Source organism: Acanthisitta chloris, unplaced genomic scaffold, assembly GCF_000695815.1.
Source record: "Acanthisitta chloris isolate BGI_N310 unplaced genomic scaffold, ASM69581v1 scaffold16226, whole genome shotgun sequence".
Classification (NCBI taxonomy): Eukaryota; Metazoa; Chordata; class Aves; order Passeriformes; family Acanthisittidae; genus Acanthisitta; species Acanthisitta chloris.
The window spans coordinates 27,842-48,386 of record NW_008676609.1 but is presented as its reverse complement, the minus strand read 5'-3'; the positions used below and the strand labels follow the sequence as shown (position 1 = coordinate 48,386).

Genomic DNA, 20,545 nt, shown 5'->3' with positions numbered 1-20,545 from the left:
AAGGCAGAATATATGAGGAATTTTAAGTGTGTGAGGATTACCTATTAAAGGAGCTAAAAATCTTAATTGTAAAAGTGACTACTTGGTTTATTTATCCCTCAAATCAGAATGCTAAGGTGTTTTTTTAAATAGGAAGATAAACAGATTGGAAAGAAGAAATTCAAACCATCTTACACCATTGGTACTCAATAAAAAATGTTTCCTCTAAGGCAACCAATAGGATGTATTTTTACCTCAAAAAATATGTTATCTTAAAAGTCACCACAGCATTATTTTTCTTTAAAAACCGCAATGCTGACGCATTCAGCCATGGTACCTTGCAGCCTCATCTTCCAGTCGCTTCTTCTGGGCAAGTTCAGCTCTTTTTTTTTCTACCTCTCTTATTTTGTCCAGTTTGATCCTGTGGAGCTGCTCCAAGGCTAATTGCTGTGTACTATAACTTTCTCTCAGATCCTAGGGAGGAAAAACGATGAAGTACATCAAAAGGAACAAAGCCAATCTTTGAGAAAAGCATCCAGGCATTTTAATGCTTTTTTGAACCAACTTTTAATACAAATGACCAAAGTAATATTAAGTTATTAATAGTCCTTGGAGGTCACTGCAAAGAAAGTCAAATCAACTGAAATACAAAAGGAGATGGCAGGTTTGCAAAGTCTTTGACATAATTTAGGCTCTCAAAGAGCCCTTCCAGTCATACACCTGCTGGAAACACCAAATACGACAGAGAAGGGAAGATACAAAACTGAGTGTTCAAACACAACATTACCTAAGGGCACAGAAGGCAGTGAAGCATATTTTAAATAACTACAAGGAGGCAGATTTCAACTGAAAGCCAACACAGTACCATATACCTGAGAATGCATCCCTGCAGTAGGGTGCTTGCCTTTGTGATGCTTTCTCAATGACAAGTCCCATATTTAAACCAGGAAAACTTTATAAAACTCTCCAGCAGGATCACCACCATGGAAAGCTATAGCCTGAAGACACTAACTCTAGCTGGAATTTTCCTCTATTTGTAAACTTAACAATTTTAGTGTTTTTATTAGAACACATTCTTCAATTTCTATTCCATCTGCCTCTGACAACAATTTTTTTACCACAGAAAAATATCAGCCTGAATCTTTGGAATAATTAAATTTGCAAAAGGACAAAAAGTCAACAATAATAGAATTAAATTGTACTTCATGTTGCAAACCACCTGTAAGATACTACAGTATTTTTTCTGAGGAATCCTATTGATACACATTGAGCAGTGCAACAAGCAAACCCTGACTCTTCACATGGGATCTCATAAATGCAAATAAATCAATTAAGAATGATCCATTCCCACTGTAATAACCCTCCATAATAATCATGTTGCCTAAGAGGTGCTGTGCAATTTATATGACAAAGGCAAGATAATGAGATTGCTGTGTCAGTGAAATTCTCTGTAGCCACAAACTAAATCAAGTAATTGACTACAATTTTTCCTCAAACATATTCTGCTGAGAATACTTGTTCTCATTTTGTAGAGAAGCTCAGGGTCACTTCAGAAGCAAACTTACATTACAAAAACTCTCATATCTTTGATTTAAGGACAAAAACCCCTTATGCAACATTAAAAGCTCAGTTAAGGGATTCTGATGGTTTTTTGCTCCCACAAATTATTCTAGAAGTCAGATTTCTAACCCCAGCAGACAAAAGCAGTGTTGAGGAAAGACAGCAAGTAGGTTTTAGTACTGGGTTAATCTGGGGGTTTAACAGCATTGTGTTTGCCATGTCATATGCCATTATTCTGCAGAGATGCTATTTCTAGACTTTTAAACTTGGACAAGGATTCATATATCTGACTCACAGATTAAGAGGCAGAGAGCAACAGATGGAAAAAGTGGAAGAGACACTGTTTCCATCTGAGACAATATTTTTTGGTTCACATTCCCTTAACAAGAAAAATACCTGTGTAAAACAACTTAGTGAACAGTCTACTAAGAAATAAAAAGTCAGTATTTTGCTATCAGTATTCTGCAGTTTGGATTTCTAAGCAGGTAAGAAAATGTTAAGTCTTTAAGAGGATGTAAAAGTTAGCAGAGAGAAAAAGAGCCTATCGATTTTCTTTTAGGAAAATGTATTTAATAGAAGTTGTACATCCAAACAGAAAGGGTAAGCAGAGAAAAACTGCGAAATAATTAAAAACCAAAAAAGCCAAAGATTAGAAAATAACCTTAAGTAAGAGGAAGAGGTTGTTGAGACAGCTTAGCAGAGACAAAAGGCACTGAAGAACAGAATCATCCATATTCTCACACTGTAAGATAAGGTAGATAAAAAGCCAATTAATCTTTGCACTTTAATTTGAAAAACATCTTAGGGAAGACTGAAATGTGGATGCAGCCACTGAACACAGCAAGCCATGCAATAAACAACTGAAAACACACACCATATGCAGCCATTTTAAAAGGAAAATAAATTCCTGATATGTTTACAAATTTCTGTGGATTTTTTTATTTGAGAGTGCTGAGCCCTCACGCTGGCCCAGCATCAATCCTTTACTTAAGAGTAAAGGTCCGATCAGTGCCACTAGGAATAAGCTGGTAAATAAAGTTAAGTGATTGCATGCTACCCTGCCTGAGAGCTGCCTGTGTTTTTAGGCAGGTGAAGAGTTGCCTCAGGAATAAAAATGCTTTTGGGGCCAGTGGTTAATATCTCTTCAATTCTATACAAACAGGATAATACCTAAGTCTGCTACCAGATCTTGTACAGTGTACTATGAAACCATGTACTTCTTCCAATAGAAGTCAAATGTTCAGTACACATTTCAAACACAGTAGCCAATATAACCTCATACATAAGGTATACAGAATTTGAAAGGGACTAAAAAACCCTAACTCTAAATCAACATGAATTCCAGAAGGCAAAAGGTGAGAGTGAGCAACAGTTGATTCATGCAAAGCAATGGTTAGCAAGAGACTCATATTTTAGTACCTAAGCAACAGGTTTAAGTTTTTATTGCATTATTTACTCCCTGACTTTGAACTGGAAGTTGGGGAAGGCTTTTTGGAAGCCTGGTGGAAGTGGCATCAATCTTTATGACTGGATAGAGAAATAAAAGATATTGCTTACAGGTACAAGATATTTAGATAATGCACATACCTTAAGCTGACTGTTAAATTCATCCATTTCACAAAGTTTAGAAGCAGTTTCCTTCTCAAGGGCATCTAGTTGTTCCTTAAGTCTTTGGCATAACTCTTCTTTTTCTAGGGACTTCTTGTGCACAGAATTGACTGCTGTATCTGCATAAGGGAAGACAAGCAATTTTACACAGATTTCTCTTTTCACTAATTATCTTAATATTTTCCTAATATACACACATTCCCAACCTCTTTCCTCACAAAAATTCCTTGATTTACTTTTCCATTCATACACAGCACAAAGAAGAAACAGCCCCAACACCAAACTGACATACAGGTATTACATGTCATACATACAGAAAAATCTGCAACTTTTTTTTACTATCAGACCAATTTATAGTAAGCTTCTTCAGACAGCGAATTCTAGTGTGATTTGATGTAAAGACCAGTGTCAACTTTAAACAAATGAACTCTCTTGAGTCCACACTACCAAAAAACAGACAAGGTGCAATAATGTCTGTGGGCTATACAGTCTGCACAAATGTTTCAAGCAAAATCTGTACTTTCTTGCAAAAATGTGTTTGTTTGCCCCTTATTTAGAATGTGAAGTAAATTATGGAATGCAGATGAGATAATGGCACTAACTGAAAAGATATAAAAGTGAAGGTGTGATTAACACCTCTGCATCCTTCAACCTTGTTTACAAGTGATGAAAAGTCAGTGATGCAAGCAGGAGAGAATTCATTCGCAGACACTTACTCTGAGTGTTTTCAAGTTGAGTGTTTTTTATTCTTTCACTTAACAACTGCTTTTCAGGAACCAGATAGATTAGTTTATTCTGATAATCCTGTATATATTGAAGAGAACATAAATTTTTAGTATCATTTATAAATTAGTAAGTAAAAATGGGCAAAATTTCAAAACATAACTTCAACTCATGTTAACGAAACATGGATGCAAGACATCATTACTGGGTAGAGGAAGAATTACTTCTGTAATCTCAACAGAAATACTACTGAATTGAATCTTTTTGACCAAAAATATTAACAGAGCTGAAAGAAACTACAACAGACATGCTAAAAGTGTAATTATTATCATCACAAGACCATTTAAGGTGATTGCCCTAAGCCTAACATAAACAGTAACAACATGCATACAGGACAATATTCCTCAGAAAAATTGAGTCTGGAGCCATAAAAGGATTCGTACTGAAAGAAAAGTCACTAACATTGGTACACAAAAGAACAGGTGAGGTTTTGGCAACTGTTTTCATTTAACTATCAGCTCGTTCTACTTATAACCAATAATTCCTCTAATACCACAAATAAGACTAAAAACCTCTGCAATATGCTAATGGCCTTGCTGATTTCCTCTTCTTCTCTACAGAAATGCATTATCAACAGCATTATGGAAACACAGAATATAGTAAAAGAATACAAGCTTAACAAAGTTACGTACCTGAAGCTGTTGTTGCAATTGCTTGACTTCCATGATTCCTTGGTCATATTTCTTATCCAAAGCCTCCAGTTCAGTTTTTCGAATTTGCTTTTTGCTTCTAATATCTTGCAATCTGCCTGAGATTTGCTGATGTTTGTCCGTCTAGGAATAAAGCAAGGACAGATTATACCACATATGGCAAAAATCACTTCTCTGCTAAATCTGTGGGCAGATTAGTTCACAATCAGTTCTTTAAAACAACCCAAAATACCTGCTGTAGTTTCCTCATCTGGAACATGGGAAACTCCTAGTGGGCTGTTAACGCAGATAGTAAGATTTGCATAGTTTAAAATACTGTATGTCAACATGTGTAGTGAAAATCCTGTCTTACCAGGGCTTCTAATTCAAGATTAAGGCTCTTCTTTTTAGAGGTCAACTTGACAATTTCTTCTTGTTCCCTGTTACGCTGATTAAGGAGTTCTTGGCGACGAATTCTCTCCCATTCCAGTCGTCGCTGGCGCTCAAGTTCTCGCTTCGCTGCCTGTAGAAAAGTTACATTACCTTAAATTACAACAGGATGCAGAACTCAGAGACCATGACTTAACATAATGTGCTCTATTTCTAAATAGCATAACAGCAACACAACATAATGTCTTCTGTAAAGTGCTCTTAGATACTGCAGCATCAAAGAATCAAGGAAGTGATCCTCTAAGATTCTTCAAGCCACTCTCCTATTACTGGATGAAGAAAAGCTACATAATTCAGAGAGGAAGTCTATGTAGCTTGGAATACTGCCCATAAAATAGCACATTGGCAGATACTGCTTGTAACCTCCTTTGAGTATTTCACAGAATTACATAAATTATGCAAGTCTGATGCATGTGCTGAGACACCAAGTAGAAGCAAATTTGTCTCAAGTTCAGCTGTCAAAATGTTATCAATTATGAATTCTGTACAATCTTGTATGGAATACAAATTTTTGTGAAAATCCAAGAAATACGTCCAAGAAAATCTCATCTGTCCTGTGGAGTATCTGAAAACCTTCAGCCTATACCAACACTTGATTAATTTGTAACATACATGATGTATTTAGACAGAAATTATGTTCTCTCTCCCAGACAACCTGCCAATAGCCATTGGAGAGGCCACTGAGGAGACAGAACTGAAGGCAGCATTCAAATCCTGAATGCTCTGCCTCGTGGATACTGTATACATGTACACATTCCTTAGAGCATTAGAGAAGAATATCAAGAAAACAACCTCCCGCCTTTCTATTTCTTTCCTCCTTTCTTCTTCCCTTTGTCGTTCCAGCTCTCGTTGTCTCTCCAGCTGCCTTTCCATTTCGAGTTGTCTTTTCCGTTCCTGTTCCTGACGTTCCCTCTCTCTTCGCTCTTGTTTTTCTCTTTCTTTCTGAGCCTTACGTTCAGCCTCTCTCTGCTGTTGCTCCAGCAGGACCTGACGGCGTTTTTCCAGCTCCATATTTCCCCTCTCATAGTTGGCTTTCCTTTTGTCTTCAAAGGTCACTAGAATAAGGAAAGGTCATTATTTCTGTCCTGTGCAAAACACTGCTCTCAAACAAGTACCTTGCTTATGCCACTAAAGATAGATACTTTTTGGCAAGCTCAGGTTGTTCAGTCATGGATGATGTAACCATCTTGCATTTGTTAAACTATTATTTTTCTGTTCAAAAATACCTCTATATTTTCCTAAGTCTATTCCAATTGCCAAAAAAAACAAAAACGTTGCAGTCCACAACTGACCACAAAAATTACTTGAATGTTAGAGGAAACATAAGAGAACAGCTTTTATAAGATGGGAGAAGACTGTCTGCTGTTTATAAGGTTTTCCAATGTGTGAAAAACATTAACACACAGATAAAGAGTTTAGTTTTTAAGGGTGTTCCCTGTAAGAGCTCCTGGAGGTTTAACCATCAGCAACAAAGACAGGATTAAGCTCAATTAAAGCACACTAGGATAAAAAGAGACACAAAGGAATGGTTCAGCCCCCCAGCAACCACCTTTCCAAAAAGAGAGGCAAGTCCTGTCTCACAGTGTGCATAAGAGAATTAAACTACATCACAACCCTTTGCTTTGAGAATGTCCAGAACAAAGCAATGCCAGGAACTTTCAAATGAAAAAAATCTGCAGCACAGCAGCATTTGGCCATGAACGACTTATTTTCCAAAATACATTATTAATCAGCACATTTTTTCCTTTCCTACAGCTAAAAATAGCCCCTGTCTAGGCCTTCTCAAGTCTGTTAGATGTAACAGGCTGACTACATCCACTTAACCTTCTTACCATCCAAGTTAAAAAGGATCTGCCTCTGGAAATGAAGTTCTCTACAGATTTGATTACGTCTTCCACTTTCTAAAGGCTTCAGTGCCCTTCAAAACCAGCCCAGTACATTAATGATGTGAACCCTGCTTTACCTGGCTGTTTTTTCTGTGGCTCCTCCTCTTGCACAGAGTGGTAAGACGGCAGAGTTCCATTTATATTTTCAGTATATTTTCCACTCCTGGAGGGAAACAACCAAACCACCACTGTTACAGAAATAGAACAGTTATGTTAAATATATTACATTTCACTGCCCTAGGTGATTACCTGAAAGAAGGTGGTACCAGCTCTAGAGGCAGAGTCAGTGGCAGGGGCTGTCCAGCTTTGGCCATGTCAGTTAGGTGCATGGCTAACACAAACTCATCAGCCTTCAGCTGCCCATCTCCATCAATATCAGCTAGTGACCTGCATGGTTTTAACAGCAACACCAATTATAACCAAACATCACAATCACTCACAAACAGCAGCTGAAACAATTTACTGTAAAAATAATTTTTAAAACAAGAGAATTCCTGTGAAATGTTCTGGTAAAAATGCTTACAATTAATAACATGAATAACTGATGAAAGGAGATATTATTTTGCTTAATAATGTACTGTTATTCAGAATGTAAAATCATAGAATGGTTTGGGTCAGAAGGGACCTTAAATGGGCAAGGACCCCTTCCACTAGACCTAGTTGCTCCAAGCCCCATCCAACCTGGCCTTGAACACTGCCAGGGATGGGGCATCCACAGCTTCTCTAGGCAACCTGTACCCGTGCCTCACCATCCTCACAGGGAAGTATTTCTTCCTAATATCTAATCTAAACCTACTCTCTGTCAGTGTGAAGCCATTCCCCCTTGTCCTGTCACACCAGAATCTTGTAAATAGTCTCTCTCTGTCTTTCTTGTAGGCTCCCTTCAGGTACTGGGGTAGGTTGCAATTAGGTCACCCAAAGCCTTCGCTTCTCTAGGCTGAATAACCCCAATTCTGTTATGTTTTCATAAAACACAGCAAAAATGATAGGAAAGGATAAGAGATATCTCTTGATTTATTGTATCACCAGCAGAAGAGCTGGGAAGAGAATCCAGGGCTGTTCTCAGCCAGCTCAAAATGCTAGATATGACTTTTTCTTTTTTTTTAAGCAGAAGAAAACATTGTATCAAATTACATCAAATTCTGTAACAGGAACTTATGCACAGAACTGTTTTTTTTTCCCTTGTGTCTCCTGGACAGTGCAGGAAACACGTGAGCTGCCTCAGAGTACCTTGCACTGAATAGGAAAAGCAACAACTACCCCCTCCAAGGAGAACGTGAGCAACACAATTGTATTATTAGTCTACAAAATGTTTCCCACACAACTGTGGGTGGGAAACTAGTGAAATATTTCCAGAGATGTAGGCAGGAAAGCAGGAACCTTTCTCAAAGGACTATCTATGTAGATACAATTTCTGGAATGTATCCCTAAGACTGCACTTAAGCAAAATGCTTAATAAAATAACTGCTCGTTAAAAAAAGAGAAAAACCCACTATGAAAACAAAAAGGAAACAACAAAAACAAAAAAACCATCACCTCCCCCCAGTGAAAAACAAAAGCAGGAGATGATGAAATGAGAATTTTGTTATGTTCACAGGCTGCTACTATTCACACAGAACAGCACCATTACTAGATAATCACCATGAACACAGCACACCCAGGAGAAACATTGCTAATTCCTTACTTTGGGCAAAACTGAAACTTGGGTTGTCAATCCTCTTTACATGGGCACACAGATCTCCTCCCATTGGCTACCGATACCTTCAGGATGTGCACCCAGGAGGAAAACAGCCCCCACACACCTGCTTTATTCCCCCATACTCCAGAGAAATACAGAGAAATACAATCCCATACTCCATGTTTACCTTCACAGCATGCAACCACACAAACTGAACAAATAGAAAGAATATTTCAGCTTGCTGCTGCTAAAGACAAAGACATGACTGTCCTGGGATGGAGGAAGAAGAAAGGGAACTCAGGAGGAGATATAAAGCACCAAGCTGTTGTAAATTCTGCTGGGCTACTAAATTTTATGTATAACATCCAAGTCATGTCTGAAGGTGTAGCCTAAGCTACCATATCCAGCAGGGCAGATCATTCAAGCCTTCAGACAAATGTAACCACTTCCATTTCCACAATAAAGGCAAGTCTTAAATGTGTAATATGCAGATATCTTTATGGAAACCACAATAAAACTCAGAAAAGCTAAAGGGTTACTTCCTTTTTAATCTTCCTCTGTATTTTGAAACTAACAAGCTAGATTTCAGAATCCTACTTTTGAAATTAACTAACCCTCATCTCAGCTAAACCACTGCAGCATTGAATCAGAAACTGAAATTAATGTCTGTTCTATTACATGGAGATTAACAAACACAGAGAATAAAAAAATATTATTCTGGCAAGGTGTCTTCTGGAAATGTAATCAATGAACAGCTGCTTTAAGCAGCAGCTTGGTTTCTGTTTATGACTTTAGATATATGGTGCCTCTTTATCATTTCTTCTTTAATAAGGTACATTTCCTCTCTTAACAGCATAAACACATTAAAATTGTAATCAGTAACTAAACTCACCAAATAGTAGCCAGCTGAGTCTGTGAAAGGTTTGATTGCAGAAGGGCATTCCTTGCTTGAAATCCTTAGTTAAAGTGCAAAAGACTTTAATAAACACTTTGTTCAAAGATTCACATATAGCAAAAAATGGGTCATGAACTGGGGCATGTTTATTTTTAATATTAATCTAATACATTTTCATCAGTTGCTTTTACTTCCAGGCTTAACAACAGGCATTACAACCTGAACACAATGAAGATGTAAGTATTCTTGTGCAGTTTTTTCACTCAGAGCACCTAACTGAAAAGCTGACATGAAAAATGGAGATTTATGGTAATCCCCACAGCTGTTACAAAAGCACAGGTGATTATATACCTAGACCCTGAGCGAGCACATTGCAAAGCCATCAGCAAAGAAACATATACCTTTCTAGCCAGGACGATGAAACCTTCAGCCTTCAACTGAACAAGATAAAAAGCATATAGACTCTTTTTTGAAAGAAAATTCCCCTCCTTGTTTTGTAGGCTAGGGAAATGAGGCAGAGTGCTTCTCCAAAATGGGAGATCTAACTAAAGACACAAATACTGACTTTACATCTACAGACTGCTTGGGCAGTGCTCTACACGCTGCATTACAGTGAGTAATCCACTTTTATACGAACTTTTGTTAACTCTACTCTTGTATTAGCATTGTGTGAAGTCTTTTGAAATCACCATAATGCCATGCCACAGCACAGATGTCACTGAAGTTAACAAGGAATGACTCCTTTAAATTACTCTGGAAAAATTCCAATGAATGGTTCCACAGTGTCTTTCCCAAACTGCTTTCTTTAAAAAGATAAAGCCCAAATATCTAAGCAATGACTAATAGATACATAGGAGCACATGGCACAAAAATGATTGTGAATGATCCCCATCTTCATAAGAGTCTCAGCTTAAAGAGTGATGCTTGAAAAATTGCCTGCTGACTTTACAGAGCTAAATTCCACAGCCTTGTGGTTCCCAGGCTCTTGTTAGAACCCACTACTGCCAGGGTTTTCTTCCTTCCTGAAGCAGCTGCTGTGGCTTCCCCAATGTTCCTGGGGAGTCAGCTGCCTCCTCAGGCTCCTCCAGGCCTAGCACAGAGCACAAGTCAAGGTTATGTCTTGGCTGACTGGAACCAGTAGCTGAAACCCACTCTCTCCTGCACAGTTCTGAACACCAACAATTTCAGCTTTTATTTCATATGGAAGTCAAATCCTGAGCCCAGATTCCATCCCTCAGCCTGGAATGTTCCAGAGGCAGAAAACACTCTAGTTTTCCCCATCCATACCAAAAGCCATACTCACCTGATAAATATCCACTCATACTTTTGTCAAGACTGTTAAATTTCTGTCTGTATTTTAATCTGGAGGCTTGAGGAACTGCCCAGTCTGAAGATGTAATCTTTGGTGAATTCCCAGCTAGTGATGCACTAGAGGAAGAATTTGAACTGTAATATAATTTCAAAACAAAAGAAAACAAAAACAAAGCAAAAAACCAAACCAAAGCAACCAACCAAATATTTAAAAAAAACAAAAGAGAAAAGGAGATAAAGAAAGAATTCTAAATCACTGGGCTTAATAAACAGGCATTGGAACAGAAGATAGATAGTATCTTCTGGTAACATGAAACAACTTCCACAAAGTTTTACCTCTACTAACTTGCTATAAATATTTTCATCACAAATATAGAATTTTACTGTGAAACTAGGGGCACATATATGAATTGAAGATCCTGTTCCTTTAGTATCATAGGCACTTAATGCCACATAATTCATCCTTCTACAACTGCAAAATAATACCATAGGAAACCATAGGAAAACATGTTACTTCCCTAAGAGTGTTTACAAGGGCTGTGAAGCACTGGACAGATGTCTAAGTAACTTTAATAGGCATGCAAATGAATAACTGTAATAAAAATGTACCAAATAAACTCATAACCAAAAGTAGCTTTAGAAGCTGCTTAAAACACTATATTCCACATCTACCTCTTCTTTCTATTAGTAGCAGTGACAGCCTGAATGGATCTTTTATAACTCATTCAGTTTCTGCAGAACAGTGCTGATAGAGTGTTTAGATATAAAACTTCCATCTGCAACTCCCAGGATTTTCAGTGTCCCATCTTTGAAAATGAGACAGACCCAGGTGCATCCAGCCTGCCTTGTTTAAGGTAATCCCCTACCCTGTCAAGTCAAGAACTATTTGCAGTATTATCCAAGGCTATAAAGAATACCAACAGAAGCCCCTCCAGCATGATGCTGAGCAGACATCTCTGGCACAGAATTAAACAACATGATGGCAAAAATGCTGCCAACAGTTAACACTGAAGAAGAGCTAGTTTGCAACACTATAGCACCAGGAAAGGAAAGCTTTCCAATTAAAAAAAAACCAACCAAAATATGATTCCAGGCACACACCGTGCCTGCAGTGATCTTATTGAACATCTGCTAACACTGGGTGTCTGTCTGAGGAGCCCAAATCAGACACACATCATCCTAGATGCCCTGCATAGGCACCAAAGAAGTGCAGGAGCCTCTGAGTCGCTTTACAGAACTGAGCTGGGGCTGAGGTGCCCTCTGGACTGTCTTTGGGGTGACACCCCTGGATGCCCAATTGGATAGATAAGCCTAGTCCATCACTTTGTCTGTGGCAAAGCTCTAAAATCAGTGAACCAGAGCAGCTGATTAGAAAGATTCATAATCTTCTATTATTCATAAAACAAATTCACACATAAATATTGATAACAAATCCTATTCCTACATGCCTGCTGATTACATGGTGCCCTCTATAATGAATGAGCACATCAATGCATTTTTGCTTTTATAACCACTTAGCCAGTTTTATTTCTGTTTACTAATGGAGTACATTCTCTTTTTTTGGCACTGCTCGTTTGAACTCTTCACCTACTTTGGATAATTTGGTCAGATTTACTGAAAATATTACTTCATGTTCTTATAAAAAAAGAAGCATTTTCAGACTTGGTAGGTCATATTAGATAGACTAATTTTTAATGAATATACTTTGAAAATAGAAATGCTGCATACGTTTCGGAAGGTGTATTACTAAGTGTAAGATACAACCGTTTTAAACTGAACTTTCATACCTGCTAGATCCTAAATCGATTAGTGACTGTGCCTTCTGCATACTAGAACCACCAAACCCTCCTGTCATGGGACCCAAAGAACCAGTATGAGGCAGTGCTGAAACAAACAACCAAAAGTACAAAATAAACCCTGAAACTGCAAAGCAAACAAGTATAAGGGTAATGCTTTATAATTAACATTCAAGGCTTTGATAGAAGTAAGAAAAGCTAATCAGTGTCTTGTTGTTAACTATATAGAACAGAATTCACAAATGTGCACTTTGGAAAAAACACCATTTGTTTGGGGTTTTTTTGAAACTCACATGCATGTATTAGCATTCCTGTCTGAAATTAGCCACAGAGAAAATATGAGTCACAATTCTGAAACCAATACTGGACTGTACTATACTTACTTGAAGAGAAAGGTACGGACAAAGGCTGCAGAAGGCTGGATGTTCCATTTGGCAATGAGGAGGTACTGACAGAAGGCACCAGAGGAGCAGAGATAACCAAAGGAGGAATGGAAGTCATGGAGGTCAGAGACATGGGAGCTAATGGTGTGATCGCAGACATAGACGTTGGCATGGACAGATTTGGCATACTACCCATTCCTAGAGTAAAATCCAATAATTCATGATTTAATATTGCAAAGGCTTCAGCAAGAAACTGAGTCCCTTATGCTAGGCAGAAAGTATAAAACCAACCCATGTCTGGAATACAATGAGTTAAAATAGATACTCATGTATAATATTTCCTTTTCCTCTAAATGTAGACGAGACAGCTCACAGACAAAAATATATTGAAGAACATGAATTAAAAAAAACAACTTTATAAACAAATTCCTTCTCAAGGTAGATTTAAGCTAGTATTTCACCACAGAGTAATATCTGGTTTTCTGTAACTGGAGCTACACACAGTTCTTGAACAAGTCATTCCACACCTCATCCCTGAGAGAGAATTGCAACACACCTTAAAAGCTGTGACAAAGATCTACAGGGATAAGCTGACACTGTTTCTGAACTAAGTCTCTTCCAAGCATCAGCCTTGGAAGAATCCACATGGGTGAAAAGTCCTTATTTAGAGACAAATGCTTAGCAAAGTGTTTCTTGAAGGCTGCCTGAGACAAACAAGGGCACTTTGAATTACTGGCTAAATCTTGTGAAGACAAGAGTATGCAGGTGAGATGATGGAAAGCTACCAGAAGGTAGCTGTATGCCAACCATAGCTCTCCATAAATGCATGCCCTTGTATGCAAACACACAAGATTTAGGGATGGTCAGACATTTTAAACCATGTATGTAATTAATATATGCATACATTTAATTTCAGCATAGAAGTATGCACACATTTTGTAATCCAGCTGAAGTCATTATGGTTATATTTTGTTCTACAAAACAAAAAAATAACAACAAGAATGCACTGAACCCCAAGCACCATCAGAAAGGAAGAAAATAAGTCAAACAACTCTATTCACTTAATCATATAACCAAAAGACAATCTGATTCATTTTGAAAAAATATGTAAAACAGCTGTTCTACCAAAACATTGACCTTTAACTAAATTTGATTTTAGTACCCTCAAGTATAAATAGGTGAATGCGTAGGAGGGAGACAAAAAAAAGGCCACCAATACAAAGTGAGAGCCTGCAAGTCAGATGGCAGATGTCAATGGCCTTCTTGCACCTCAGGTCAAATCCAACAGAAGTTTTTCTTCATTATTAAACATCTTTAAAGAATTAAATAAAGTGACTTGGTGAATACTCTTGGGGTTTTTTTCTCACTGATTCAGTAAACTTCCATGGTCAGACTAATCTTTTATTTGGCTGCAATTAACTGTCATTTTTTACCTCTGAACACTAAGTAATTATATATTCATAAGTACCAAAGCGAGCTGACATTAGTGGTGAAAATACTGGAGTTTGTTTCATGACAGGAGGGAGAACTGTAGGCAAGTGCTGTCCTTGCAATTTCAGCTTGATAAGTTTCATGGCTATAGAGAACTCCAATTGATCCATTTTTCCATCCTTGTTCAGGTCTGATAGTGTCCTTGGAAACAAAATAAAATCAAATCAGGAAAGCCCACGAGGAAGAAACATAAATTTAACTTTTTCACTTAATGAGAAGCTTTTCTATCAGACTTAATTACTGCTTCTGTACAGGAAAGCAAGAAACATTGCAACCATTTGTGGATTTTCTGCTTTTGACAACATTCATACCCTCAGAAGTTTTAGAAGTTTGACTACATAGTTCACAATCTTCTGCAGAGTTCAGTTTTAAAGTTGCTGTATACTAAATACTTATACCTGAGAAAGCAGGAAAACATCTGAAAAGGCAGAAGGCTCCTGCCCAGTGAATACACTTGCTGCCTCTGCTATACTTTTTGCTATGCTACTACCCAGAATAATTCTAAATTAATGTCTGTTAAAGTGAGGAATTAGTGCAAGAATCTGAAACAGGATGCAGGAGGATGCAGAAACCTGCTAAAGGCACTATACACTGCCACAAAAACTCCATTAATTCACAAACAGCGTGGTGAGGTTTCATAAGCCTGATACCCACACTGTCTTTGACACTTTTCCAACTAAATACAACAGGAAATATATGCAATAGTGCATACCTAACCACAAAATCTCTGGTCAGAAAGATACTATGAAGTCTTATTAACACTTAAGCATGCAAGGACCAAGCACAGGAGTGTAAATAAATTTAGGACAAAAAAAGAAAGCTAAGCTACATTCTTCCTTTCATTCTGTTAGTATTCAGTATAAAACCCCAAGGTCCCACAGAAAAATTTCCTTGCCACTCTTCTCTGGGCACTTAAGTGTCAGGTTTAGTGGTGAACATCATGGTGGCGCTGGGTTCATGGTTGGAACTGATGATCCTACAAGTCTTTTCTAACCTTAACGACTCTATGATTCTCTGTGTCTGAAGGAAAAACTAACTTGTATTTAGTTAGTTTCTTTAAAGTTCTTTCACAAGCGAGTTGTTCTTAATTATTATGAGCCTCAACTATGTTTCTTTTAGCACACCTACATTTTGGTAACAACCATGTACCCCATAATGACCCAAGAATTCTAGTGAAGACTGAGGAGTTACAAAGAAGAAAATGTCTCTTTCAAGTGTTGCAACCACCACACATACGCTGCAAAGAACAGCACTTTTTTCAGCTCCCATGTTACAGCATTAGTTAGTATCTCAGTGTATTGTAACTGTTCTACTAAACTTTTCTGTAGCTTTAGATTTTTTTTCCCTGTCTTCTGCTTTCAGTGTATTTTCCACTCCCAGTTTGGTAGCATAAAATTTTTCCCCACACTTTATCTTACTGCCATTTTTAGTGGTTACTAGTATTTCAAACATGATTCAATTTGGCATCTCCAGCAATTCATTAACCCATTATTTACCTCTATTTCGATGTTTTATATTATTTAACGCTATATTTTTACCTCTTTTTCAATATTATTATCAAAAATATAAAGACAAGGCTTAGCAATTATTTTTGTGGCAGTCTAATAGGTCCCTCCCTCTATAAAAGTCTTGCAATTTATCATTGCTTTTTGTTTCAAGGACAAACACTCAGTTTAAAAAGGCTGTGTTCAACATGATCCAATTTGAATTAATGTCATAAGAAAGTTAAAAAAAAACACTGCTTTTTGATCAAATGTTGGTACACATCTGGGCTGAATCCTTCCTCTAAATTCAGTAAAATTAAAACAATGTTTCAGACAACACTTCTACTTTGACAGCTGAAAGCCTCTGTGACAAAACACAACATACCAAAGATAGTACCTGAATGCTATGCATCTCCTATCTTAAAAACAAAAGAAAACAAAAGAAAACCCCAACAAAACCAGGACAGAATACCTTACCATATTTCAGCAAGGATTGAAGGTGGTAGACCTGACTGCAAAAAAAAGGTACGTGCTTGATCACCTATGATAAACAAGAAAAAAAAGACATCCTTTTACACCAGGGGCATACATTTTTCAGAAGAGCTCAGCACTCTCTTGGGGGATCAAGCTTTCAAAAGGAACCAGGGCTGGATGCAAAGCTTTCTAGGGTTTTTTTTTCCAGCTTTTAACCCTGGTGACAGTGATTGTCACATACTCATGTATTCTCTAATTCCCAGCCTTCACTCTGAGAAGTGATTTCAGATAGCTATAAAAACTTTAACAGATCACAAATCAACAGCTGTCAACAGTTTAAAAGATGTGAGATTTAAAGAAGTAAAAATGACTGGAAATTTAGTCCTGCCCCAATTACTTTTACAGGAAATTATGAGCATGCTTTTTTCTTTCCTTCTCCTTTATGCAATCTAACTTGAGCCAGTATTGTGTCCCTAGGAAAACCAGGAAAATACCATGTTCTAAAGAATACTCTGTTCTGTCAGAGAACACCCACTATTTTAGTATTTCAGGAAGGGAATGGGAACTATTGTGCAACCTCATACCAAGTTCCACATCAACTGATACTGATCATGCTGCAAACAAACATGTAACAAAACACAGACAGTGGTGTTTATGCTTACCTATGAGTGAATTACAGATGCTTAAAGATAAGGCTTCAGGTTATTCTTTCAGCTCTCTCTTCCCTTATATTAATACACAGCCTTTCATTTCAATCACTTGCCAAATAAATAACAAAGCCTGCAGATATACATGCAGGTAAGAGCCCAGATGTGCCCTAAAGGTAGTCCCCCAGAGGTGTATACTTTTCAGCTGGAGGTAAACACCAACCTCCCAGTGCTGTTTGGCCAAAGCGGGAGATAAGTATCACTTAGTCAGAAGATGTGTATGTTCCAAACAGACAACTTCCCACTCTCTCCTCAGTTCTCTTTGGCCCAAAAAGAGGAACAGCAGGGGCAGTGGAGTCACCAGACAGCATTAGCAGATAGTGGGGCAGGTAGGAGCAATCAGGGCTGAGCTTTAGTGCCCAACACACACAAAGAACAGGGCATTCTTAAATAAAGTCACTTTGCCAATGAACTTTTCTTGATATCACAAGCAGATTCTTAATTTAAAACCTGCAAATTATGAGGTGCACAGCAACATGACCCAATTGTTTCAAAGAAGAAGCAGCTGAATGCAACTGGAACTGACAGCGAGGCACTGTAAAATGCCATTAGCCTATTCAGAACCTGCTGGAGGCTCAACTGTTAATAAATTTCAAGCAGTCGCTAACAAGCACAAGCTGTCAGCATCTCACTCCCTGCCTCCTCCTCCTCCTCCAAAACAAAGACATCTAACAGCACAGTATTTTCTAACACTGCACAGACAGAAGAGCCACTTCTGGTGTCTTTGGCGTCACTCGCCACAATAGCTACTGTAAGTGCTCCTTGGCAGCCTCCCATCTAAGCAGAGATTTCTCTTGATACTCTTTGATTTCTGAAACAAGACAGAATGGCAGCACATAGCTGCCAGCTGCAGAAATGATAGGGTTAACAGAACAGCATTCCCCTGCCAGAGTTTAGAGGAAAGCCTGTAAAGTTTACTAATAACCTGTGGCTGTTTGCCTGAAGAGTATGGTTATTAGTCACACAACAAAGGGCTAGAAATAGGATAGGTATGTATACACAGAAGTTAATGTGTAATGCAGAGCTTTAGACCAACCTGTAATGTAGCCTCCTGTGGGTTTAAGGCTATCGAACTGCTTGTCATGTTTGGCCCGCTCTTCAGAGGTGATGGCCCATATGTTTGGACCTCCTGGAAACAAAACAAAACAACAAAAAACCCAAACAGTGAACAGCTAAAGAGAATGAAGATTTTAAAATAAAGCACATCACTTGCAAAATAAAAGCTTAGTTTCTCAAGAGACAAAGTTAGATGTAGACACACCCAGCTCCTACCAGTTTGGCAACGACGTTATGCAACACAAACCTGCTTCCCAGATGTGCAAGCACGAGCTGAGACAATCCCTCAGCTAGATTGCTTTACCCTCGGCTCTCAAACAAGCTCTGTCGTCCTTTAAAGCTGGTGCAAAGCAGTTTCCTGTCGCTGCTGATTGTTTGCAGCCCGGGCAGGATGCACGTTGCTCAGCATACCCTGTGTGAACCAAATACTCCCCTGGTTCACCGATAAACAACTGGCATTCAATGTCACTCAGAGGTTCTCATGCAGAGGGCTAACACCGTCCAGCTGCCAGAAAGACTCATTCTTGTCTTGCCAATACTCTAAAACCAAAACTGGGACTGCTAACAAAAATATACTGGCTTTATCTGACGAAGGAATGATACTGCTTTTTAAACAGCATACAATTTCAACTTAGCTTTTGTCAATACTTTTCAAAGTACAAAATATTACGGCTCAGATTAGCAAAGAGGAAATGCAGGCAATAATTGTGTTTACAGAGCTGTGCTGATAATACCAGGCAGCACCAGAACGAGTTCTAGAAATGCCCCAACCTGCTGCATAAAGGTCATGGTGTGTGTCCTTTGCAGGAAATGCAGTTTGCCAGCGATAATTTGGTTATTAAGTAGGAGGAAGTTTTAGTTGGGAAATTCTTGACAAACATTTAATTTTTTAATCAATGAATGCAAGAATTCTGAATGGATACCCCCAAAACAGCATTAGAAGGTTATTACTTAAAACCACCACCTCTTCAAATACATTCTGCTGAGCCTTACTCCTTCCAAAGAACTGTTAATCTGTTCAAGTATTTGTATTGCTCACTAGAAGACAGTCAAGGGAATAAATAATTTTTCTAATAAGATATTAACAGCTTGCTCTAAAAACCACAGCACTTTGAGAGGATGTTACTATAAAATGCTTCCTCTTTACCTGCATAAACCTAATTTCAAAGCCTTAAACCTACAAAATTTCCAGAGCTTTTGGCACTGCTTTTCAAAGAACAGTAAAAAAACTCCGAAGGGACTGTGAGCTGATGTACTTGCCAGTATAGACAAGTAACTATGTTAATCATGTCTCGTCGGTGTTTATACAGATAAGCAAAGACATTTTCCATTAAAAAAACTTAATATCTGCTCTTAAGAAGGTCCCATTACATCTGTCATTCTCCTCACCTGTGCACAGATGGAATTCTTTACCCCTGCTCCTTCATAGGGAAATACAAATAGCTAAAACCACCAAAATAAAGCAAACCAGAAACTCACTGGGGAGATGAATGACAGAAAAGACGTGAGGTGAGGGCTTTGGGATACAGTCCCTATGCACTTGAATTTGGAATTTTACTGCCCTATCTTTGGCATATACCAATTTGTTTCAGTGTGGTCTCAATGAAAGGGTCTTCTTGCAGGCTGCTTGTGAAATTGCACTTCAAGAACACCCCCCCCCCTTCAGATTATGAGAGTATAAATAAATCTAGATTGGATACTGATAAATCTCAGTCAGATGCCTAGAAGTCAATAGGCAGTGTGAGCATTGCTGTAATACTCAACTTACACCCAATGGCAAAAATAGAGCAGCACTTAGATCTCTTTAAAACTAATGGAAACTGCATAATGTGGCTAATGCTTATAGAAACTATCTGGACAAGATGAAGAAATGCTCCTAAAGCTGTCAGCAGCAAATTCTGACCATTTTTTTGATTCATGGAAAATGACACATGAGCAACATAACACAGTCCTTATCTGAAATACTATGCTTTGATCAGCAGGTAGCTGTGACACTCATCACTTTTTTAGAACCAGTGACAGGAGGATTAAGACTACCACAATATATTCATACGGTCAGTGGCTGCGAAGTGCTAAAAATACAGTAACAATTGCTTGACTGGAGTTATGATCATCACCATAACCTCTCTAAAGAATTTATGCTGTAAGGCAACTTCTGTTTAAATATGCAGGGAAAAGCACAATTTCTTATTTATATGTCACAAATTAAGCAAGAATATGGCAATCAGTCTTGAAAAATCTAATATATTTCAGCAAACAATCTGGTAAAGTATGTTTCCTCTTCAACTATGAGATTCTAAGTTTTACATATAGCATTGTCCCAAATGTGTTAAAATTTTGCAGGTCAACAAATCACCAGATTCATACCTGGAGCT

General features: G+C 38.0%; 1 protein-coding gene across 1 annotated transcript in view; it reads right to left on the bottom strand.

Moving 5' to 3' along the window:
* Nucleotides 1-316: 316 nt before the first annotated feature.
* Nucleotides 317-20,545, bottom strand: part of LOC103803637 (intersectin-2-like) — a gene marked incomplete at its 3' end in the record, with an annotated part of 35,679 nt that continues 15,450 nt past the window's right edge. The window contains exons 2-16 of the mRNA XM_009076206.1: nucleotides 18,151-18,243; nucleotides 16,411-16,474; nucleotides 14,427-14,590; nucleotides 12,959-13,156; nucleotides 12,567-12,663; nucleotides 10,772-10,914; nucleotides 9,466-9,529; nucleotides 7,145-7,282; nucleotides 6,973-7,058; nucleotides 5,802-6,064; nucleotides 4,933-5,082; nucleotides 4,563-4,703; nucleotides 3,864-3,951; nucleotides 3,127-3,266; nucleotides 317-453 (exon numbers count right to left, since the gene is read on the bottom strand). Of these exons, the coding sequence (XP_009074454.1) occupies nucleotides 317-453; nucleotides 3,127-3,266; nucleotides 3,864-3,951; nucleotides 4,563-4,703; nucleotides 4,933-5,082; nucleotides 5,802-6,064; nucleotides 6,973-7,058; nucleotides 7,145-7,282; nucleotides 9,466-9,529; nucleotides 10,772-10,914; nucleotides 12,567-12,663; nucleotides 12,959-13,156; nucleotides 14,427-14,590; nucleotides 16,411-16,474; nucleotides 18,151-18,243 (1,966 nt within the window). The remainder of the gene's footprint in view (nucleotides 454-3,126; nucleotides 3,267-3,863; nucleotides 3,952-4,562; nucleotides 4,704-4,932; nucleotides 5,083-5,801; nucleotides 6,065-6,972; nucleotides 7,059-7,144; nucleotides 7,283-9,465; nucleotides 9,530-10,771; nucleotides 10,915-12,566; nucleotides 12,664-12,958; nucleotides 13,157-14,426; nucleotides 14,591-16,410; nucleotides 16,475-18,150; nucleotides 18,244-20,545) is intronic.